The sequence below is a fragment of the Mesoplodon densirostris genome, chromosome 5 (genome assembly GCF_025265405.1).
Source record: "Mesoplodon densirostris isolate mMesDen1 chromosome 5, mMesDen1 primary haplotype, whole genome shotgun sequence".
NCBI lineage: Eukaryota > Metazoa > Chordata > Mammalia > Artiodactyla > Ziphiidae > Mesoplodon > Mesoplodon densirostris.
In genome coordinates this window covers 76,904,875-76,930,109 of record NC_082665.1, presented here as the reverse complement: position 1 = coordinate 76,930,109, position 25,235 = coordinate 76,904,875, and the positions used below count along the sequence as shown (strand labels likewise).

At 43.2% G+C, this 25,235-nt stretch overlaps 1 protein-coding gene across 1 annotated transcript in view; it reads right to left on the bottom strand.

Moving 5' to 3' along the window:
* The window catches only part of CPNE4 (copine 4), a 606,100-nt gene that overhangs the window by 23,954 nt on the left and 556,911 nt on the right, over nucleotides 1-25,235 (bottom strand). The window contains exons 8-11 of the mRNA XM_060099960.1: nucleotides 19,823-19,921; nucleotides 15,538-15,624; nucleotides 12,721-12,780; nucleotides 307-440 (exon numbers count right to left, since the gene is read on the bottom strand). Coding sequence (XP_059955943.1) covers nucleotides 307-440; nucleotides 12,721-12,780; nucleotides 15,538-15,624; nucleotides 19,823-19,921 — 380 coding nt within the window. The remainder of the gene's footprint in view (nucleotides 1-306; nucleotides 441-12,720; nucleotides 12,781-15,537; nucleotides 15,625-19,822; nucleotides 19,922-25,235) is intronic.

The window sequence follows — 25,235 nt, the reverse complement described above, 5'->3', positions numbered from 1 at the left end:
TTATGCTGCTGGTCCATGAACCAAACTTTCAGTAGCAAGGCACATACTGAAATTACAAAAGGGAAACCAAAATTGCTATCCAGTGGTCCTGCCAGCCAAGTAAGAGAAGAAAGCTAAGAGAGGATTGTTTTGGTGGTCAATGTGAGCTTGGCATGAACTCAGTTTCTCTAGGTGTGGAGAGGATAACACATTTGGGACAAAGCTTTATTCTGTCCCCTCATGAGCCTCAGCATAACTTCATTTCCATTCTTTGGCCCAGGGTCATGCAAGGGCCACAGGAACCCACAGAGATGAGGAGTCTCATACCTGTCATAGTCTTGGCAAATCTCCCCCACAGCCACCAAGGCCTTCAGGTACTCATTGGGCTGGTAGGGGTGGATGTAGTGCAGGGAACAGCTGTTTCTGGGGTCCCCATTCGAGGCCGTGAAATCTATAGCTACCTGGAAGAGAAGATAGGCAAATGGGTGGATTTAAAATGAACACGTTTCGTAGGAATTGTGATTAGCCCTGAGAGAGACACAGCCAGAGGGTGGGGTGGGGGGGGGAAAGCAGTATGTTACACACCTGCCAATAAGCAGAGTTAGAGAAGAAATTCATCAGCTTTAAAAACTAGTTATTCAAATAATGGAGAGGATGTGGAGAAAAGGGAACCCTCCTGCACTGTTGGTGGGAATGTAAATTGGTGCAGCCAGTATGGAAAACAGTATGGAGGTTCCTCAAAAAACTAAAAATTGAATTACCATATAACCTAGCAGTCCCACTTTTGGACATATATCCAGACAAACTCTATTCTAAAAAGATACATGCACCCCTATGGTCATAGCAGCACTATTCATCATAGCCAAGATGTGGAAACAACCTAAATGTCCATCCACAGATGAATGGATGAAGAAGATGTGGTACATTTATACAATGGAATACTATTCAGCCATAAAAATGAATGAAATAATGCCATTTGCAGCAACATGGATGCAACTAGAGATGATCATACTAAGTGAAGTAAGTCAGAAAGAGAAACACAAATACCATAGGATATCACTTACATGTGGAATCTAAAATATGACACAAATGAACTTATCTACGAAACAGACTCACAGACATACAGAACAGACCTGTGGTTGCCAAGGGTGAAGGGGTATTGGGGAGGGATGGAGTGGGAGTTTGGGATTAGCAGATGTAAACTATTATTTATAGGATGGATCAACAACAAGGTCCTACTGTATAGCACAGGGAACTATATTCAATATCTTGTGATAAATCATAATGGAAAAGAATATAAAAAATAATGTATATATATGTATAACTCAGTCACTTTGCTGTACAGCAGAAATTAACACAACATTGTGAATCAATTATACTTCAGTAAAAAAACTAGTTATTAATTTGGTTGAGGCCATTTCTATAGTCTTCAACCTCCCTCTCCCCTATGCCCTCTCTTCTCCTTGTCCAAAACGGAACTTGAGATTAAAGTTCAGGTCAGAAAACCCAGCATCTGATCCATGATGTCACCAGACAGCAAGTGTAAGGGTGGAATATTGTAATTCACTAAAAAGAGTCCTTAGTGCTCTCCGGGCAGGATGGTTCCATCTCTGAGGCCTAACTAAACTCCCTCAAAACTAAATTCTGTGTTAAAGATGTGGTCTGTATAACAAAGCCACTGTTATTTTCATGAGTGACCAGTGGCAGAGAGAGATGCTGAAGTGGTTATAATAAAATTTCTGCCAGAAGCAGCTCTGTGTAAGGCTCATTCATGTAAAAACTCCCACCCACAACAGAGAAGATGCCTGAAGTCTACAGCATTGTCAGTGGCAAGTGGAGAAGAGAAACCTCTGTCTGGCTACCTAGTTGGCATTATCTTTGAACTTAAGTTTTTTCTGACACCCTACATCATCATCATCATCTAAATAAAAGTTGACTCACAGGACATTTTTTTTTTTTAAATTTTGGCTGTGTTGGGTCTTCATTGCAGTGCATGGGCTTCTCTCTAGTTGTGGCGTGTGGGCTCCAGAGCGCGTGAGCTAGTAGTTGTGGTGCGCAGGCTTGGTTGCCCAGAGGCATGTGGGATCTTAGTTCCCCATCAGGGATGGAACCTGTATCCCCTGCATTGGAAGGTGGATTCTTAACCACTGGACCACCAGGGAAGTCCCACACAGGACACTTCTTAACAACAACAACAACAAAATTCTTTAACCTGGGGTGGTGCTAAAACGGGAAGGTGTTCTGATTTCTAATATCTGATTTCTGATTTCTAATATCATCACCAATTCAATGAAAGTTAACCTAGCAAACACCTCTCCAAAGAAATGCTTAATCTTGGAGGTGGAGAGTGGGGAGAGAGGGATTAAAATGAAAGGAGTTGTAGGGAAGTAAAGGAATGTTCATGGTGCATCCAGCTCAGCAGAATCCATTCACTAGCTGACTGATGATAGAAAGGCTCTATTTTCTCTTATGATCTTGTGAAAGGCAAATGCTATTTGCATAACATTTGGCAAAATTGCATTATAACAAACCACTGGAATATCTCATTGGATTTAAGGTGGGATGTCAGTTCTGGAAGGACAGAGGAAAGGGGCTATGTGCTCTGTGTCTGCTTCTGAAAGACCAGACTCAGAGTAACATTGATGGAAAAAAATGTCACCTCATCTTATATTGTAAGCCTGCAATCAAATCAAAGTAACTAGAAGAGAAAAAGCGTTGACTAACAGTAATTCACTAAAAACCTCTCTCATTTTTCTTTATAAAGTTATTCTTTCATCACTGAATTTTCCCCTTTTCTTCCTCACCCCTCGACAGGACTATGTTGAAAGTAAATTTAAGCAGGATTCAAATTCTATTTTCAGAACCTCCAGATGTTTTCAATAAGGGAGTACAAACTGTTAAAACACTAATATAATACTAAGTGTTTCAAAAGAAAAGGTCATATGAGTATTCCCCCAACGCTTAGATGCCCTTACTTTGGACAACAAAGGGAAGAAGGGAGGGGTAACCTCTGTTGAAACCCTACTATGTGTCAGACACCTACACTGGCAGCTTTACAGGCATTGTGTTATTTCATTCTCAAAAAAACTCTGGGAGGCAGAGATTATTATTCCTTTTTATTGATGAATCTGATGCCTAAAGGTGATGAAGGTCACAAAGTCATAGGGGATGGAGCTGGGTTTAAACCCAAAGACTCTGCTCCTTCATCATATCATTATATACCCAAGAGAATGAGTAAGTCTGTGACCCGCATGTGCAGACATCTCGTGGGCATGTTTTATTCTTACGAAGGATGAGGAGGTTTGGCCTGGAGGTAGGGATATTAACCAGGAGGCAACTACATTAATGTAGAAGAGAAGAAATACCTTGAATGAACAACACTTTATGACCAAAGCAACTGTAAAAGGTAGGAAAACGGCAACTAAAGTGTGTGTGTGTGTGTGTGTGTGTGTGTGTGCGTGTATGAAGAACAGTGGGAGTTAATTTCTTCTGTACAGCAAAGTGACTCAGTTATACATATATATTGTTTTTCATATATTTTCCATTATGGTTTGTCACAGGATATTGAAAATATAGTTCTCTGTGCTATACAGTAGGACCTTGTTATTTATCCATTTTATATATAATAATAGTTTGCCTCTGCTAATCCCAGACTCCCATTCCTCCCCTCCCTTACCCCCCCACCTATGTCTGTGAGTTTTTGTTTTGCAGATATGTTGATTTGTATCGTATTTTAGATTCCACATATAAGTGATATCATACAGTACAATCAAGTATACTTCAATAAAATAAAAAAACAGAATGGATAAACAACAAAGTCCTACTGTAGAGCACAGGGAACTATATTCAATATCCTGTGATAAACCATAATAGAAAAAAATACAAAAAAGAAAGTATGTATAACTGAATCACTCTGCTATACAGCAAAAATTAATACAACATTGCAAATCAACTACACTTCACTAAAAACATTTAAAAAAATTTAAAAAGAAAAAAAAAACAAAACAGTGGGCGAATGGGTTACTGAGGACAACTGGGGGTGACCTAAAAGGACCAGTGAAATCCAGTATCTTCTGAGATTTCATCCTGAAGGTGAAACCCAAGCCACTGAAGAAAAGAGAGGAAGACAACACGAACTGTGGTGAAAAGCTAGTTGAAGCAGCAGGAGTGGTGTTGGGGAGCCTACATGCATTTTGTGAACGAGAAGGAGGTGTAAAGCATTCCAGGTCTCACCCATGGGGCCCCAACCAGACAGAGGTCCAGATACATGCAGACAATCCCTGGAAAACTTCTCCAAGGAGGACACTCGAGAGGTACCTGAGAGACAGTGTTTGGAGAAATCAAACATCTCAGGGACTCTTGGATGTACTAAGCTCCAACACACTCACCATTCTCTGCCTTTTTGTCCTGATGAAACACACTTAAGAGACCATGGAACCTCACATGTGTACATAGTGTTTAGAAGGTAAAAATAGTGCTGGGAAGGCTAGAGGTAAAGCCACCTCTTTCTCTACTGAGGAAAGCACTTTAGAGCTGTAGAAAATTCTAGAGGATCCAAGGATGTTATTATGGAGACAACCTTGATTCTGCTCTGATTTATTAATATCATTGCAAGTATTGCAAATCACTGGCAGGTTTGATATTTTATTATTAATAATGAGTACCTGTGGCTCCCCTCACTTGTGTTTATGATGCCCCTCTTCATGGAGCATCCCAATCTACCTGTGTTTCTTTTTTTTTCTTTTTTTTTTTTTTGCGGTATGCGGGCCTTTCACTGTTGTGGCCTATCCCATTGTGGAGCACAGGCTCCGGACGCGCAGGCCCCGGATGCGCAGGCCCAGCGGCCATGGCTCACGGGCCCAGCTGCTCCGCGGCATGTGGGATCCTCCCGGACCGGGGCACGAACCTGTCTCCCCTGCATCGGCAGGCAGACTTTCAACCACTGCGCCACCAGGGAAGCCCTACCTGTGTTTCTTAATACTGCAACTGACAACCTGTACCATGTGTTGATTACCTGATTGTCAAGGGTATCCTGTGATGACAAAAAATACGCTGGTGTCTTGATGTAAAACCAGAGAATGAAATCAGATAATATAAAGAACAGAGGGGAAAACCTCCATAAAGAAAAATGGCAACTCAAGAAACATAATTGAACATCTTATCTTCCCAGGCATAGGCAAGATCCTCCAAGCATGCAGGCACCAAGTGGCAGCATCTGAGCCCAGGTGTATCACCTGGATGAGTACCTGTAGTATGGGGAGAAGTGGACGTAACATCTGGATAAGCTTAACAGATTTTGGCAACAATCTATACTAAAATTAAAAAAAAAAATCATAGGGCTGGGATTAGGGTAAAATAAGAGAGGTGACTAGGGCATAAGCTCAGGAAGGCACTCATCTGAGCTGACCCTACACTTGCCTGATCTGAGAGTGATGCCTCCTTAAATTCTGCATCCTAGGTGCCTCTCTTTCTTTACTCTGGTCCCAGTGCTGCTATATCTTTTCATTTCTATCAACTCTTCATCCTCAGGCTTGGAATAATTCCCCTACACTTAACAAACTGGGGTGGGGCAGAGATGGTGGTGAGAAGAGGATTGTGATTGAAGATATTAAGCATAGAAAACAAATAGGATTCGGTGACTGAATGTGAAGTTGGATGCCAGTTAGGGAAAGGGAGCTGCCAGATCTCCTTGGGGATGGAGGAGATTATGTAGTGGGGCAACCTGAATTTCAAGGTTAGAAGGAGGTATTGTGCTGCCTGTTCCTGGTGGTCCTGTAGGGACATACAAACATGCCCAGTGGAAACTGCTCTTTTTCTGCAGGCAGGCCTCTGGGGTTTCCACTCTTCCCATGGGGATGGCTCCCATGTTTGTGACAACCACAGAGGCTATTCCAGCTCAGGAGATGTTGATGTAACTCTGGGGAAGGGTGTGAACTTAAAAATTACCTGATGAAAAAGGAAATAAACCAATGACCTTTATCACCTACTACTTTCTGTAATTCCCACAGCTCATAAAAATATTTTATCGTTTGACTAGACAGTAAATGGACAGTCTCGGGTACAAGGCAGCTAAAAGATTTTTTTTTTTTCCTGGCAACTGATGGTTTCTGGTCTCCTTGATGAGGCTGGAGATAAAATCTCTGTGTTCAGGAGGTGGCCTTCTACCAAGAATTCTCTGCGCTCTTTAAGTTAGCATGAGTGCAAAGAGAACAGAGAGAAAGGTTAAGTTTATTTTAAAAAGCAACAGGGAGGCTGTGAAAGATGGAATTAAGTTGAGAAATAAAAGCAGGAAAATGACCGAAAAATGCCAGTTTGCGGAGGAGGCTCCCGGCTCCTGGCTTCCTTAATGTGGCGGGCTTGCAGAGCTGCCGTTTTCATCTTCTGCTATGAAGCATTCAGGAAAGCCTGCGGTTCCGATGTGCACTCCCAGCTTCCCAGCGGGCAGCCCAGGAACAGGCCTCCTTTGTTTCCCCTTCTGCCCAGGAGGTCTCGCTCTTCATTAAGCAGAGCCATGGAGCAGTTTTGCAAAACCTTGTAAAGTAAGAAAGCAAAATCCTTGCTTCCTCCATGCTGCCAAATCCCCAGTGTGGGGAACTGCTTCCAGAAAAGGCTGGACGCTAAAGGTGAGTATCCTTCCTTGGACATTTTTAGCTTCTTACCTGAAACGAGCCCAGGCCTCATATCCCTTCCCTGACGGTGAAAACATGCGCCCTTTGAGAACCTCCCAGATGTTTTCTGGGGAAAGCTGCTGTGAACCCATCTCCGGTTAGCTGCCTGATCTCTCTGCAACCTTTGTGATATCACCTGCTATAGGGCAGCTTTGTTTGTTTGTTTGTTTGTTTTTTAGATTTGTATACAATTTGGACCTATAAAACAAGACTTGTAGGTGGAGATACTCTTTAGTCTGGACTATTTCTTAAATAATAGGTTTAATTATTGTGCTTTTCTGTTTCCTCAAAACCCTATAGCAGGCAAAGAAAGAAGAACCTAGGCCAGATGGGAAAAACCCCAGAGGTTGCCTGGTTCATTTCCTGGAAAGTGAGAGGCATTCTCCTCTTCATCCCAGGATTCATCCTCATTTCTCAGGGTTCTACACCAGAATCTGTCAGTGTTTAGTCTGGGATATAAATCAGGATTTAAAACTTTAAACGGAGACACAGCTTGGGCATAGGATGTCTCAAGTGCGTTAGGGTCAGAAAAGATGACATGAGAGGACCTTTAAGAGGTGCTCTTTTCTTAGGCTTCAAGGTTAATCTGGGAGAAGCCACATTCAGCTCATTATATCATATTATATTATTAAAATGTAGACTATAAAATCAGAGATAAAGGAAAGCAATACCCTCTAAATTTTTAAAAATTTATTTATTTATTTATTTATTTATTTTTGGCTGTGTTTGGTCTTTGTTGCTGTGTGTGGGCTTTCTCTAATTGCCGCGAGCAGGGGCTACTCTTCCTTGCGGTGCGCGGGCTTCTCATCGCAGTGGTCTCTCTTGCTGCAGAGCACAGGCTCCAGGCGTGCGGGCTTCAGCAGTTGTGGCATGAGGGCTCAGCAGCTCTGGCTTGCGGGCTCTAGAGTGCAGGTTCAGTAGTTGTGGCGCACGGGCCCAGTTGCTCCTCTGCATGTGGGATCTTCCTGGACCAGGGCTCGAACCCGTGTCCCCTGTATTGGCAGGTGGATTCCCAACCACTGCGCCACCAGGGAAGCCCAATACCCTCTTTAATTAAAAAAAAATTACAGATAATAAAAAGGGCCGTCTGAATATAATAAGAAAGAAATGACGACTCAGGATTCTGCTAGTCTGGTAAATCATATTTTTTCTTTTTAGTTATATACAATATATATATATCCAAAATATTTTTTAAATTTATATATAAAACATACAATATAATTATATATAAACATTTAACATAGTTGTAATCATAGGGTAGCTTTGCTTTATGTTCTTTTTTTCTTCACTTAACACTATGACATAAACATATCCTCATGTTATTACCAATCATTATAATTACCACTTAAAATGGCTTTATCATAGTCCACCTAAATGAGGAACTGCGATTTATATAGCTATTACCTTATTGTTGGACATTTGTGTTGCTTACAACCTGTCTCTGTGAAAATTCATTTTACAATGAACATTTTTTTGCATCTGGAAAGGCAATAACTTTCAAAAGAAACATTGAATTCTACCATTTTCTCTTCAAATGTCTTATGGAGTGGGCCTCGTCTATGTTGTCTGGAGTTGTGTACTTTGTATATGAAATTCTGGTATCTGGTTTTCCTTTCAGCTGCTGTGCCATGTGCCAAACACATGGAACCCAATCTCTCTCCCTCAAGTCTCTGCTTCACCTCTGCTCAGGTCCTCCAAGACCACAACACGACTGTTGCCCCGGAGTCCTTACGACTCAAAGATTCACACGAGGAAAAAAAGTTGTCCTCAGGGGTGCCCTTGACATCCTGAAATGGTGTGCAGAATTGGGTGTGTGCACTTTCCAGTGAGAGGATATAGATCTTGTATCAGATTTCAAATGGTCCATGTGACCAAAAAAGAGGAAGAATCATCGACTGGTTTTTTTTTTTATCATCCTTTATGTCCTTCCCTCCCCGGGGCCTTCTCTGCTTATTTCATAGCCTAAAACTCCCCTCTTCTCATCCTCAGGTTGCCACTCTCCTTTCCACCTCTTGTCTTCCCTTCACTGTCGGCCTTCTTGAACGAGTAGTTACACCCACTGTGTTCACCTCCTCACCGTATGTTACACCCCACCTCCTGGGTCTCCTGTCTCATTCTGCTGACGTTGCTCTTCTGAAGATGATTTGTGCCTACTCATCACGTGGCCCAGTCACCGTTTTTCATTCTTCACCTTCTATCTTCTCTTTAGCATATGAGATTATTGCCCCTGATCCTGTAACACTTCCTCCTGATCATCTGAGTTACTGTCTCCTCTGGGACCTCCCCCTCTGGCATCTCTTTACTGTTTGCCCCTCTTTCCCCTGCTGACAAATGCAGATCTTCCACAATATTCTGTCACCAGGCCCCCTGTCTTTCTGTATTTTTCTCTTTAGCCATCTCCTCCAGACACATGTATGTGCAGTTTCCACCTCTCTCCTGAAACTGAGGTCCGTACTTATAAATGCTATCTCCATTGGGATACTTGAAAATACTTCCACCGCATCCATGAGGAAGTTCATCTTGTTGTCTGGCAGCTCCTCTTGATTTCCATATTTCTGTGAATGGGACTGCCATGCTTTGTCTTCAGGCACAAAAGATTTGATTCATCCTGGACTCATCATTCTCCTGTGCCTTCCGTCTCCTCCTGTATCATAAGTCAAGGCTAGTAGACTCTCTTTCCACAGTGCCCCTTCCTACTGCTGCCCCTCTAGTTACCTCTTACTACCCATGACCAGGACGGCTACAGTGGGTTTTAATGTCTTCTTTCAGAGTCCCTTTCATGAAGCCCTCCCAGATTTACTTCCCTAAAGCCTGTGCCTGATTGCTCCCGAGTCCTGCCCAAGAGTCTTCTGGACATTCCCACATCCACCTAATTACCTCAAACTTCAAAGCCCTTCAAATTCTCAATCTAAACCATTTCCCCAACAATCCCCTAAATATATCCTGCATATTCACATTAACCCATGTAAGCTTTCAGTATTTATCATCAGAGTATATGGATGCATAAATATTTAAGTTCACAGGGGTGCTTTTTAAAGCAAAAACATAGTATCACATTTATTTATCCAATTTCTTCTTTTCCCTAAACCTTATCTCTTCTTGAAGATTTACGCTTTGATCCACCACCATTCAACAGAAGTATTCTGAGCAACTTATATCAGCCTACTGCCTGAAGGGAAAGAGGCTCTGCTCTTGATATTCTTAAGGTGGAACCAGGAGGTCCAGGCGTCAGTGGAAGGTGCAAAAGCTTTCTTCTCACCACTCTTTGTAGTGTGTATTGGTCAGAGTCTTGACAGGAAGAAAATGGTCCACTCAAAAGGGATGATTGAGAAGAATTTAATAAAAGGACGATTCTAAAATATTAAGGGAGGCTGAGTAGAAAGGGTCAAGAGGGGCAGCTAGTAGAACCGAGTAAGAGTAGTGTTTGCAGGGCAGGCCACCTGAAGGGAACTGTGTCCTTCTGTAGAGGAACGTGGTCACTGCCAAACAGCAGCCTGGTGGGTAGAGAGTGGGGAAGAAGTGCCCCAACTTCATTCTCCTCCTCTTGTTTGACCTCTGGCTGCTGCCTACCATTGGTCAAATCCAACCAAAATCCATGAGCAGGGGAGTCCGGCCGATGCACCCGAAGAGGAAGTCCTCCTGGGCACAGGGGCAGGGCCGAGAAGCCTGAGGAGGGGAGGAAACATGCAGAAGTGTATTCCACTGCTGGCTCCTGAAGGTCTGTCTCCAGGGAGATGGAGGCTTATCCTGGATGAAGCTCCGGGGCCTGCTTAGGAATCTCGGGCCATCCTCTGCACCAGTGGGAGATTTCGACTCTGGAGAGCTCAGGGGTGGGGTGACTGCAACGGAACCTCGTTCCTCCCTCCCTCTGCTCTGCCTGTCTCTACGCCAGGAAGCCCTCTTCTCATTTCTCATCCCTCTGCCACATTCCCTTCATTTTTCCAGATGGCCTCAATAAAATGATTGAGCATATAATAAATACCAAATTTATTAAGACATGTTAATTATTAATAGTGTGTATTACAGCTTACCATTTACATTAGATGGCACTGCTTGAGTAATAAGAAATTAATAATGGGAAAGCTGACTTAATTTTAGAGGAACATGACAATGAGGTGGCTGGTATGTTTTCTTTAATAGAAAGCTCATAATAGAACACCTAGCAACCTTCTCCTGCGTCCTCGGCCTGGAGCCCTCCAGGAGGAAGGGCTTTGTTGCAGGCACTGCTGATGGTCTGGTCTCCTCGGCATTTATCTGCACATGCTCCCCCTGTTCACGTGCCTTACTCCAGACTTGCTCCAGACCTCCCGCAGGTCGGTCCATGGACCCTGGATGGCTGAGAAGCTGGGGCTGGGAAAGTGGTAGTGAGAACCACTGAGGTGGTCCCTTCCAGCTGGGGAGCGTCAGCAAAAGTGAGAAGGAGGGGAGAACAAAGCCAGGAGAGCAATCCTCCTGTCAGGTGAGCCACACGATCTCCCCTCCCCTCCCCTTCATGAGTCAGGATGTAGAGCTGGAAACATTCTGGGGTCAAACGTCAGTTTTCCCTGGGGCCAATTCTTTGTAGCCCAACTCCAAGGGCAAAGCAAGTCCCTGAAGGTTGAATAAAGAGTTGTTCAAAAGCATGGGATCTATAGAGTCTAAAACAGACCCAAATTGATAGAGCTTTCCCTTGAAGAATCTAGAAATAGTTTTCTGCATCATTCCTTTGCCTAAGATCATGGGACACTTTCTCCTCTGTGACACTGTTGGCTCCTCCACCTCCATTTGCCCCGGACAGCTGGAGGCAGGGGTGTGTGCCCACAATGCACATGTTTGCTACCTTCTAAACATGCCGGTGTGTATATGGTGGGGGGGGGAGGAAGGGGTGGGTGCTGTGTGGGTGTTGTGTGGGTGTGTCTTTAGAGAAACTTAGACTTCAAAGAAATGACCAAAATCTATAATTAACTCCTGTAAGTATTCAGGGGCAAATGAACAATGGCCTGAGCTTAGGCAGGACATAGATAGACTCCTCTGAGGTTATAGCAGAGGACAAGCCTCTATCTAGGGAGATGCCTTATCTCAACCCCTCGGGGAACCCCCTTCTAGTCCTTTGGGTACCACTATCCCTCGTCTCAGGAATACATTGCTCCTGTCTACTTTCTTGGGCTCAAAGCAATTTCCTTGCCTTCCTCACATGACTGAGCCTGTCCAGGGAGTTAAACAGGGCTGAATTTCACGAGTACACTTTTGCAAGATGAGGAAAAAGTGCTGCACAAATTGGGCTCCTCTTGTTTACATCCACGTTGATTTTCCATAAGTTTTAGCAGATCTATTCCTTGTCATCTGGGTATTCTCTTTCTGCAGGTCATGTCTGCCTAAACCTAGTAGGATTTTGAATACGAAGCCACTGAAAGCAAATTGTTCCAGGGCAGGATGGACTCACAACCTTGGCCCACCCAGGCACTTAAGAAAGACCCAGTCCACCCCGACCCGCCAATATGTATTAGGAGTGTGCAAATCCCATGGGCTTACAGATTCCATGTAGGAGATGATCCTCAATCCACTCACTCATTCTATTTTTCAACCTTGCGAGACTGGTTCCCCAATCTTTTGGAATTTGCTTTCTCATTGACCGGTGAACCATTTGGATGGTTTACTCTTGGCACTGACCATTGGGCATGACATGGATGCTGGTGGTCTGGCCACACGAAAACAACCAAGACGTCTGCAGTTGTCCAGTGGGATGAGCAAGCGTGGCTCACTTCCCCCACCCTTTTCAAGCAGTGATGGCACCTGGCAACCCACCCACTGCCTCCTGCCTCACATAGTCATGGAAAGAACGGAAAGCATTAGGCTGGTTGCCCGAACCACTTGAGGTTGAATGGCAGGAATTTCCTGACATGACGCTGAAAACCATACTCACTGAGGAAAACAGAAGTATGACCTCCTTGTATGTTACTGTATGATATTTCAGTGGTGAGACGTGAGCAAACCTGACCCAGGGTCTTAACAGACTTTTGTTTCCTTGTGCCCCACACCCAGCACCACTCCCCAACCTTATTCCTGAACAAGGACAAATATGGAAACAACTCACTGTAAACTGGATTTGGCAGCCACCCATGATGTAGTCCAAGAAAGAATGCATCTTGTGGATCTGCACGGGAGGAAGAGAGGAAACTGTATTAGAAACAGTATGATCTGTGTACCTATAGATTAGAGGCCTAGACTTTGGGGTTATGCTGATGTAGAGGAAAAAGCAGAGAAAGATCTGTGGGAAAAAGATGGGTCAGCTGATTTTGTTCCATGAAAGGAGAGAAAGAAAGTAATGCTGAATTTAGATGGGCCTGTAAGGGCTGCAGCCATCCATCCCCTGCTACCCTCTCTTTTCGTTTACACATGATTTTAATCAGCCTCTGCCTCTGGGGTGAGACTAATACTGTGTTTTCAAGGGTCACCACTGGTTTGAAATGAATGAAGTCTCACACTTGGCTTCAGTCTTGCTGCCCATGTCTAAGTCCCAGTTCTGGTAACATTCCTAACACCACAGTAATCAAGATGGGCAGCTTCAAGATCACAATTACTTGAGAAGGTCTTTACTGTTAGCTGCCAGCTAGTGAGATTCCTTCCATGCCATGAGCAACAAGGATTAACATTTATTGAGCACTTACTGTATGCCAACCACTTAACATACATTACCTCATTTAATTCTTAGAACAAGCCTGTGAATGTGATGCTATTGTTATTATTGTGCCCATTTTATAGATGAGGAAACTGAGGCTAAGATGATGGAGGTGGAACTCAAATGATGGCGGTCTTGACTGCACAGTCCATCTTTTCAAAATCTAGGCTGGAAATCAGCAGGGTCCCTGCTTTTTTCCCAACCCCTGGCATCTGTGTTCTCACACACCTTACTGATTTCTAGTCTTAATTTCTGCTTCATTATGATTCTGATGCTTGAGTCTTGGTGACATTCATCTACTTATTTATTCAACAAGGATTTATTAAGCCCCCACCATGCACTGGATGCTAGGGATACGGGGATGTGAGAAACAGGCATGGTACCTGCAGCCACTGAGCTCACAGTCTGGATACTTTTACCAGGACAACTACTAGCTGATTTTTGACCCTCACTTCTCAGACTCCATTTGACGCTCAGGGCAGCTTCTCAGAGACTGACCCATAAAACCCCACGGTAGTGTTTCCAGGCACCACCTCCAGGTGGCACACATCTATTGGCAGACTTGTCTCAGGGCTGATATTTACTGGGCTCCCAGAATAGTGCCTGCTCCTGGCTTCCTTATGGCGATGCTTTGCCTGATAGTTGGGATAACCTATTACTGTCTGTACACCAAAAAAATGAGTTCGATCACCATGGCCTCTGAGTGCCAGACTCTTAGATCAAAACCGATATGTACACAATCACCTTACAGAGATGGACAGTTGACCTGGCTCATCTAGATCTTCTTTTCTCCTGCTGCTATGGGCACGGAGATGGTCACAGGTCTATTCTGAATGTACCAGGATTTGGTCTGTACAGGTAGGTAAGATGACCAGAGACAACTGCCTTTGAAAGAAGAGTTTATTACTCACAGCTCCCCAAGGGACAGGAGGCATGTCCTGCCACACAAGGGGGCCACACGGGGAAGCACTAGGGTCAGTCAGGAGGCAAGAGGAATGAGGGGAAATCACAGGCAAAAATCTTTATCATGGTTTTTGTGGGAAGGAATGCATGAAGCAAGGTAAGCAGTTAAGCAGGTTTAGGATTCAAAAGTTTGAGTAACTTACGAGGCTCTGGGTGATAGGGATGGTCTCTAATTGTCTGAAACCTGGCTCTGGGGTGATACAGGGCAGGCAGAATATTGGCTTGGTGTGTGAGAGTTCAGGAAAGGGGGTGGCTGGGGGTATAGGCTCTGGATGGATTGGTCTGCATGTCAAAGACAGGCTCACAGGCAAGTTGATTGCCACCTTTAGGAATTAGGTAACCCTGGGAGGGGCAGTTCCTCCCCAGTATGCAAGGCCCCAAGATGTCAAAGCATCATAAAATACAGAAAAAAAGCCATTATTAAAACAGTGACCCCAGACGGCCAATCATAAGCCTTATCTCCTAGTTCCAGTGATTGTTTCAAGGGGTGGGCATGTGACCTAAGCCAGACCCATCAGTCTTTTCCTTTACTCTCTTGTTATGTAAGGATGAGCTCCTGCAGCTCCTGGCAGCCAGGAAAGGCCAACTCTGAGTGAAGGAACCTGATATATATAGAGAGAAACTGGATGGCACATAAGTCTTATGTTATGGAGTCAGACAGACGGAGACTAAAATCTCAGCTCTTAAACTTACCATGTGTGTGACGAACTGGTTACACAATCTCATTTGAAAGTAGAAATCTCAGGGTTGTGGTAAGAGTAAACAGAACGCATTATAGTTATTTTCACATAGTAAGTACTCAACCAGTGGCAAAATTATTCCCAGATGGGATTTTCTGCGAAGTTAGAGCCCCTCTGGGAGGAATTTTTAGGCCCTTTAACCTTCCCCCACTGTCTTATTTTCATGGTACCCTCTCGGCATGGGGGAGGTGCCACATATAAAGCACCAAACTCTGGGATAGGCACAGAGTAGGTGCTTTAGAAATGTTGGTGACCCGCTCTGGGGACCTCCTTCTGGTGCTGCCCTGGGCAGACCAGAACTCTCCTATCTTTGGGGGCAGGACTGTCCTTGTGGAGGGGATGGTGACATTGGCCTACCACAGCTCCAAGACAATCCATGCTTACAATGTATGTCCATTAATACCTTGACTTTCTGATTTTTGTTTAAAAAAGATCATATCTCTTTGACACTCTCTCCTTCTGTCCACACAACCTTCCTCCCAGACAGCCTTAGCTTCATACCCCTGGAAGACAAGGACTATGTATATACCTTGCACTGATTCAAAATCACAATGCCCGAGTTCTTATAATTCTTCTTCTTGGCTTTGTACTTGGGGTTGATGCACTCCCACTGCACCTGAAACAAGAAAGGTTATAGCATGATTGCCAGCTCAGGAAGAAGTGGAGTCATTTGCGACGAGGCCCCTGGGCACTGTTGCAGATGGACTTGAGGGCTGACCCATGGTCTCTAGCTGATCCCCTCACATCTGGAGGGGCAGTAAGGAGGAGTGGTGCAGTGGGAGACTCTGACATTACTCTGCCTGGTTTGAATCCCAGCTCCTCCATTTTCCAGCTGTGTGATTTTAGGCAAATTACTTGATTCCTCTATCCCTTGCATGTCTCCTCTGTAAAATGGAGCTTATAATTGCAGTTATCTCATAGGGTTACTGTGAGGATTGAATGATTAACCCCTGTAATACATTTAGAACAGTGCCTGACACTTATACATGCTTGCTATTAATGGGATCAAATTAAGCAGCAGAGGGAAGGAGAGATCTGGGGACACACAGCTGAGTAACCCAAATGCTGAGTCTTAGTGTCTGGGAATTGACTTAAGAGGTAGGAAAACTGAGGGACATTGAATACTGGCTACAGGAAGCTGGTGGGGATGATGATAAGTTTGCTTAACTTCACAGAGAACTAAAATAATGGATTGACACAGTCACAACGGTGGCACATTAGATTGCCAGAGAGGCTTCTGTGAGGGGTAGAATCAGAAATGAGGAGGTAGCTGGGAGCTAAAGGGTGAACAGATCTCAACCCTTCCAGCCTACAGAAGGTTTCAGGGGACAAAGCCAACTGCATCTTGACCACTGACAAAGTCAAACATCCAAAAGTCATGGAATGCTCCTGCCCACTATCCTATGGGAGTAGATCCTTGGATTTCTACTCAAAAGACAAATTTTCACTCTCTGACAATTGGAAGTATCTGAAAATGAAGCAATTTCTGAGGCAGATGTGAGTGGGTAGACTGATAGAGCATTGGTGCCAATGACCCATTCCTCCCAGTGCACAATGACTCTGAGCTTAGTCAGGTGACTTGTTTTGACTGATGGGACGTTAGCAAAAGTGATATGAGCAGAGACTTGACAAGCCCCTGTGCACTGGGGCTTGCCCTCCTCTTGCTGCTGGGACATTTTCACCATGTATTAGCTTAAGCTTGTGTCCTGGAGGATGAAAGAGCACGTGGAGAAACATCTCAGCTACCTCAGATGTGTAGGCACAAGTGCAAGAGTGAGTCTCATTTGGAACAGAGAGAAGTTTCCCAGGGGAACTCAGCCCAGATTGCCAACCTCCTGTCCTGCCTATGGTAGTAGCCTCCTAACAGATCTCCCTGCCTCACTCTCTTGTCTCTCTCTGTAATTGATTATCTACACAGTAGCCAGAGTAATCTTTAAAAAATTAATGTCATTCTCCAGCCTAGACCCCTTTGCAGCACTGCCCAATAGAACTTTCTACAATGATGGGAACATTTCATGTCTGCACCGATCAAATGTGGAAGACACTAGCCACACGAGCACTTGGGGCGTGTGTGTGTGTGTGTGTGTGTGTGTGTGTGTGTGTGAGAGAGAGAGAGAGAGAGAGAGAGAGAGAGAGAGAGAGAGAGAGAGAAAGAGGTGGAGGAATTGAAATTTTAACTTAATGTAACTTAAACTTACTAAAATTGAAACTGAAATAGGTGTATGTAGCCAGTAGCTACTAAATTGGAGACTGTGGATTCAGTGTGCTCTCAGCACATTTATAGGAAAACTGAAACTCTTTTCTCCGAGCTATCAGAATCTGCTTTTCCTGGCCTCGGCCTCTGTCCTTAACCACATCTCATGCATGGCTCCCTCACCTTCTCTGATCCAGATACACTGGTCTCTTTCCAGATCCTTAATCACACCAAGGTCTTTCCTGACTCAGTACTTTGCAATGTTGTTCCCTCAGCCTGAAATACTGTTCCCTTGCTTGTTACATGGTTGGCTTCACTTCATCTTTAAGGGCCCTCAAGTTAAATGTCACCTTTTCAGCTGATCTCTTCTATGTTATACCTTTATAACTAAACTGTTTCAGTTTTTTTATAGCATTTGCCACAATGTATAATTACATATTTTGTTTACTTGATTCATATTTATATTTTACTCTGATGCACACTCATGTCACACCTAGAGCCTGACACTTAGCAGGTGCTCCTCAGTAAATGTTAGTGGAGTCAATAAATAATAGAACAGTTCCCTGGGTGCAAACGTGCCAGAATAGGGACTGAGTCGTTGTACCAAAACCTTTCTGGTGTCTCAGTGATACAGAGAAGTACAGTAACATATCATCCATTTCCTCAGAGGGACTTCAAGATTCACTTCTGTTTGTTTGAAAGCATCAGACTTCAGCATGCTTCAATTGTGATGTATGCTATAATATCCTCCTAGGATTCTAAAGATGAAGTGTTTCCCATGTTTACTGGTTTGGCTATTTCTATTTGTAAAGCAGAACAAGGCAAAACTTCGTAAAACTCTTTAGAACTCTACTGGGTGGTATGGATAACTGTCATTGATTTATTAGCTCAACAGAGCCTGGTCTTGTACTTTCAAAGAAGCAACAACGTCTCTGGATAAATTCCTAGTTATTTGGGTAGTGACTTTATTTATAGTTTAGTGTTCGTTTTCATTGTACCCCTGAAACTCTGCAAGCCTGCTCGTGGGTGAAGGTCTCTGTGTGTCTGACAAGTTTCCTCAAATGCTGGGTATGTAACAGTGTATATAGCAGGTTGTGGGAGCTATGCAGAAAGCTGCCCTTGACTTTTCAGGCCAAAGAGAGGTATTCAACAAATGGTCTGATTCAGATTAAGCCTCTGGTTCTAAAGAATATTAGTTTATTTCCATCCAGTCTGGTTACATCTTGACTTCATGTGAAAGGAGAAACTTGAACAGTGAGTTGGGACAATCTTCCCCAAACAGCACTTCTGAGCAGGCCAGGCACAGGGTCTTTAGGGGAAAAAGTCTTTCTCTGCTGTCACTCCTTTTTGTTCTATGGGGACAGTGGCTCCCAGAGTAAGGATGGCAGGTAGCTTGGTTTGACTTCCTCCAGAAGCTAAAGCCGAGGCAAGGATTTAAGTCCAAGTAATTCATCTGAGAGGTAATACCAGGAAGGAACAATAAAAGAGTGGGGAATTGAAATAGGGAAGCAGCCAAAAAGGGGTACGTGATCCATTCAGGTAACCCTATGGGCAACCAGGGCTGCTTCCTGCTGGGGAACTCTGGGCAACTTCACAGAGCATGCCTCAGAGTTTTGCCGCCTGAAGGGCAAGAGAGCTGGGGTATTTATATCCCATCTCCCACTAGCAGTTTGTTGAGGGCTGGTCCCTGAAATGTGTATGAATCCCCCGACATGTCCAGCCTGCAGTAGGCGTGGGTAGAGCAGGCTCCAGCAGCCACAGAAATCCCTCAGCCAAAGAGATTCAGGTTCTGCAGCTGACACTGGGAGGGTGAATCCTGAACAGATCAGAGAAGAAGTTACACGATCAGGGTCCAGACGACAGCAACTGACCAATAGATGTATGTATGTATCCATCAGAGTATGGGTGTCTGAGAGATACACAGAGGAGGTGTAGGCTTCTGTGTGATGCAATGAAATCCATTATGTACCCCTGTGGTATGTGGTAGTGTTTGGGTTTATGTCTTGGTATCAAGAGTGTAAGAGTGAAATGGTGAGACTAGATGAAAATCTGGTGCCCAAAATAAAAATTTGGAGTAATCAAATAATTTGCCCAAAGCATTAAATGTGTAATTAATGCCACAAGGTCATGGAAATGTAGATCTAGAAAGAATACTGTAACATGATAATAACACCAGCACATATTTTGGAAGTTCCAGACACCCTGCCAAGTGCGTATCATGAATTATCTCATTTAATCTTCACTGAATGCTACTGGGTAGGTACCATTATCACCTTCATTTTTTTTTTTTAGGTGAGAAAGCTGAGGCACACAGAGATTAAGTCACTTGTCCAAGGCTACACAGCTAAAGGAAATTAGAAACTTTCTCATCTGACTTCTCCATTTTGCCAGTGGAGAAACTGTACCGCCTTGGAGCAGGGTCCTGTCCAAAGTCACAACCAATTGCTATGAGCTGGGTTGGCAGTAGAACCCAGATTTCAGTTCCCACCATGCTCCCTCCTGGCCACGTTTAATCATGTATTAATGTCTCACCTCTAGCTGCTCGGTGTATAGCTGGGTGCTAAGGAGGCATTGTGAGAGGCGAGTCTGGGGGAACTGCCATGAAGGGCTTACCACGTACCTGTTTTCCTTCCATTACTCCTCTCATCTCCTTGAATGTTGAGGTAAATTCTCCAATGAAGTCATGTTTGCCATTGGAGTCCCAGTCCCATACTATGCACTGCAAGAGAAAATAAGTATTTTTTTTTAAACTTAAGAGTTCATCCACAGCAGCTGAAGGCAATGCAAACTTTATGAGGAAGACTTGATGAACGACAGTTGGTCTGGATCAAAATTCTAGGATGACAGCATGTGGGAAGAGGTATCCCTCTGGTTTATATTGGTTTTACTTAGACTTTTTGTCATAATCTTCAAGCAGCCCTGTGATGCAGCAGTGACTAATAATTTGCCCATTTTTCGGGTAAGGCCAGTAAGACCAAAAGGAGATAAGTCACTTGACAAAGGGATCATCCAGTGAATGAAAAACCTGGGATTTGAAGGCAGGTATCCTGACTCTAATTCCAGTGCTGTTTTTCCCGCAACAGAGAGCCTCTGTGGTTTACAGCTGGAATCAGGTGCCTGAGTCCATGCCTGTAGCTTCCACAGTGGCAGCTTATGTTTAATGATTTGACCATATGAATCACATTTTCTTTTCTTTTTTTCTGAAGGCAAAAGAGCGATGCTAAGAAAAACAAGTAAGAGAGCAAAAAGTGAGATCTTTAATTGTACCCACAGGAAAAATCGGCAAAGAACAGTGAGAGGTGAGTTACACTGGTAAAAAGCAGGTGTCCATCACACGTAAGATGCGACCTTCCAACAAGAGGGCTCCATCTAACACCACTAAGGCTAACTTCTGGGCTTGCAAGTAACACTTTGCAGTGTGATGCAGATTAAATCAGTAGCCATCCCTCTGCTTGGTCACACATCTTTAGATGAAGAGGGAGTCCCCATTTTTTTCTAGGGTGGAGGTTAGACTAAGGTTTCAAGCACTTCAGATATCACTTCTACATCTAAAACCAGGGATCTGCAGCCAGGAACCCCAGAAGTCAGATAAGATCGAGGCAGCAAGGAGACATTTACTCAGAGGTTTTCCCTAGAATATTGGGGTTCAAGGGGCAGCCTAGTTCTTTCTTGGGATGAAGACCCCACTGGCCAGTCTGGCCTGGAAAACCTGGTTTGTAAATCTATTTTCTGACCTGTGGGATACCACACAGACCTAAAATGAAATATGCCCCAAATGAAACATAATCCACCCCCCCCAAACTTATTCCTACTCATTTATTTTCTGTCACAGTGGATTGTATCAACATCCACCCAGTGGGAAACATCACTCAGGATGTGCACTGTGAACATCACACTGTCAAACACTTGTCTACTGATCTCAGTTACTCACAACAGGGGTTTTTCTCTCTATTTGCCAGCCTCTCCTTACTGACCCTGACACTCACACAGTCATTACCTGGAGCCAGAAGCAAAAGAAAGCTTGCCCGGCCTGGGCACAGAAAGAGAAGGAAGTGTGTTTCTGGGACCTTGCCTCTCAGGCTCTTAACTGTGCCCAGTAGTGAACACAGCCCTGGGACATCTGAGTCTGACACTTAGATACTCAGTCTTCTATCTTGGGGGGAAGCAGATAAAAAGGCAAAGGGGCCAAAACAGTCTTTTCAACACCCCCTTGTGTTTCTTTTAATCTCTTCATTAGAATATAGGAAAAGCTAGAGGGAATGTATGTAGTACTTTGGTTTGTCACCAAATCTCAAGCAAAACCACCTATCTGTCATCTCTGCCTTCTCTTAGATTTCCCGTCATGCTTCGGTTAGTTACTGCCCTCCTTCCACCTGCCACCATAACACTCAGGACGTTTGTTCTCTCTGGGGCAGAATCCCCCTGGGCTGGATGATGAGTCAGGCCCAACAGGGCTCCAGGCCTGGCCTCCTGGGGGGCAGGCACCGCTGTTTACACGGGCCCTGCTTCTTAAATCGGTGGCATTTCTCATCATGGCAGTTGCAGAATTCTGTTTGGACCTTTCTCAGAAGGGTCCCAGAGGAAAGAAGACACAGTGAGGCAGAAAAATAAAACCACGGTCTTTCTCTCCCTGCCATGAAGCTGGCTTATGATAGCTCTGATACAGCTGACAGGGGAACATGTCATGGTGAAAAGTAAACAGATCAACTGCCCTGAAGAAAAGCTGAGACCGAGGCAGGTTCTTGGTGTGAATCAATAAGGAAACTTTGACAGATTGGTGACAGAGCGGCAGCTCAAAACCGTCTACAAGTCAGGAGGCCTTCCACATTCCCACAGCTCACAGTGTAGTTTAGGTATATCATCTTAAAATGTCTGAGCTCGACAGATGGTCTTGTCAACTCCCTCATTTTACAGAGAAGGAAATTAATGGAAGAGAAAGGAAGTGACTCCTGCAAGTTCACCCAGTGCAGACGAAAGTCCAGGTTTCCTGCCTACTTAATTCCCTCTGCCAACCACAAAACAGCAAATTATAATAATTACAACATATATAGTGCTTACTATGTACCAGAAACTGTTCTGAACACTTTACATATGTAAATTCACTTAATACCCAGAACAATTTTTCATTATGCTCATTTTACAAATGAGGAAACTGAGACACAGAGAGGTGAAGTAAGTTTTCCAACACCACACAGTTAACAATAGGTAATCTTTGAACTAAAAGAAGTTAAATTTTGGAGCTTGTCCTAAATGATCATCTCTTATGAACCCAGGCCATTTGTGTTTATGGTCTCTAATCCTGTATGATAACCCTGAAATGACAGTATTATTATTGCCATTCATAGGTATCAGTCACAGGCTTAGAGAGGTCAAGTGACTTGACTAGACATCTAGAAAGTGACAAAGATGGATTTTATTACTTTTTCTTGTCTAATTGCTCTGACTAGGACTTTCAGCACTATGTTGAAAAGAAGTGGCAAGAGAGGGCATTCTTGTCTTATTCTTAATCTTAGAGAAAAAGCTTTAACAGTTTTACCATTGAGTAATATATTAGCTGTGGACTTGTCATATATGGCCTTTATTATGTTGAGGTAATTCCTAGTTTGTTGAGCATTTTTATCATGAAAAAGTGTTGAATTTTGTCAACACAGAATTGCTAAAGCAATCTTGAGAAAAAGAACAAAGCTGAAGACATCACTTCAAAATATATTACAAAGCCATAGGAATTAAAACATCATGGTACTCCCATAAAGACAGATCTATAGGCCAATGGAACAGAATAGATAGCCCAGAAATAACCATACATATATGGTCAATTGATACTTGACAAGGGTGCCAAGAATACATCATGGGGAAAAGGGAGTCTCTTCAACAAATGATGTTGGGAAAATTGAATATCCACAAGCAAAAAAATGAAACTGGATCCCTACCTTACACCATACACAAAAATCAACTCAAAATGGATGGAAGACTTAAACATAAGACTTGAAACTGTAAAACTGTTAGAAAAAAAAACACAGAGGAAAATATTCTTGACATTCATCTTGGCAATGATTTCTTGGATATGATACTAAAAGCACAAGCAACAAAAGCAAAAATAGACAAGTGGGACTATATCAAACTCCTACAGGAGCTATAAAAATCTGCTGCACAGCAAAGGAAACCATCAATAAAATGAAAAGGCATCCTACAGAATGGGAGAAAATATTTGCAAACTGTATATCTGATAAGGGATTAATTTCCAAAATGTATAAGGAACTCTTACAACTCAATAGCAAAAAAAACCCCCAATAACCTGATTAAAAAATGGTAAAAGGACTTGAACAGATGTCTCTCCAAAAAAGATATACAAATGGCAAACAGGTATATGAAAAGATACTCAACATCATTAATTATCAGGAAATGCAAATCAAAATGACAATGAGATATCACCTCATATCTATTAGGATGACAATTATTAAAAAAACCCACAAAAGATAAAAATTGTTGGCAAAGATATGGAGAAATTGGAGCCCTTGTAACCGTTGGTGGGAATATAAAACAGTGCAGCAGCTATGGAAAACAGTATAGTGGTTTCTCAAAAAATTAAAAATAGAACTACTATATGATCCAGCAATCTCATTTTTGAGTATACATCCAAAGAACTGAAGTCAGGATATCGAAGAGATATCTTCATTCCCATGTTAACCTCAGCAGCATTATTCACGATAGCCAAGATATGAAAATAACCCAAGTGTATGACTAAAAAACATGTGGTATATACATACAATAGAATATTATTGAGCCTTAAAGAAGAAAATCTTGCCATTTGTGACTTGGATGGACATTATGCTAACTGAAATAAGCCAGTCACTGACGGACAACTAGTGCCTGATTCCACTTATATGAGGCATCTATAACAGTCAAACTCATAGAGGCAGAGAATATAATAGAGGTTGCTGAGGGGTGGGGCCATTGGGGTCTTTTTGTTCAATGGGTGTAAGGTTTCAGTCATGCAAGATGTGTAAGTTCTAGAGACCTGCTGTACAACATTGTGCCTATAGTTTGTAATATGGTGTTGTGCACTTCAAAACTTGTTAAGAGTGTAGATCTCAAGTTATGTGTTTTTATCACAAAACAAGTCAAAAGGACATAAGAAAATGTTGGGACATGTGGGATCTGTCTGTTACCTTGATTCTGGTGACAGTTTCACAGGTGCAAACTCATATGCATATGAGTTTGCATATGTCCAAACTCATCAAATTATATGCATTAAATACGTACAGTTCTTTATGTAATCAATTAAATAAAGCTGTTAAGAAATCTCAAAGTAAAGGAGATTTCCTTAATAATCTGGGTAGGTCTGATACAATCCACTGAAAGCCTTAAGAGCAGAATGAGGCTTCCCTGAGGAAGGAGAAATTTTGCCTTTGGACCATAACTTAACTTCAGTTAGCCTGAGAGTTCCAGCCTGCCTTTCCTGAGGGTATGCTCTAGGGATTTCAGACTTGTCCAGCAAGCCCGCACACTAGCATAAGCCAATTCCTTGCAATAAATCTCTTAATGTCTATCTTCCACTGGTTCTGTTTCTCTGGTTAACCCTGGCTGACGCACCTTCCCTCATCTTCTCCCTTGGCATTCATACCTTCATATTAAGAAGTGAGTTTTCAGTGACAATCGGTCTTCTCATACTGATATGCCAAAGTTTATTGAACATTTACTTTGTCCCGGGCGTTGTTCTAAGCCCTTGACATGCTCTGATAGTTAATCTTCACAGCAACCCCATCAGTGGGACACTATTATTGTCATCTCCACTTTACAGATGAGGAAACTGAGACACAGAGAAGTGAATGATCTCCTGCTATTATGGAATATTTTGGGTTTTAAAGTACAATTGGCTTTAACATCAGAGTTCTCGGGATCTGAATGTGATCCAGGTCCTGGAAGGCCAGGGTGAGCTGTGGTTATAAAACTGTGGTTATAAAATTACATAACTGCAGCTCATCACTGCAGAATTCTCATGTTTAAAGGAAATCTGTTCTTCCCTTGACTTT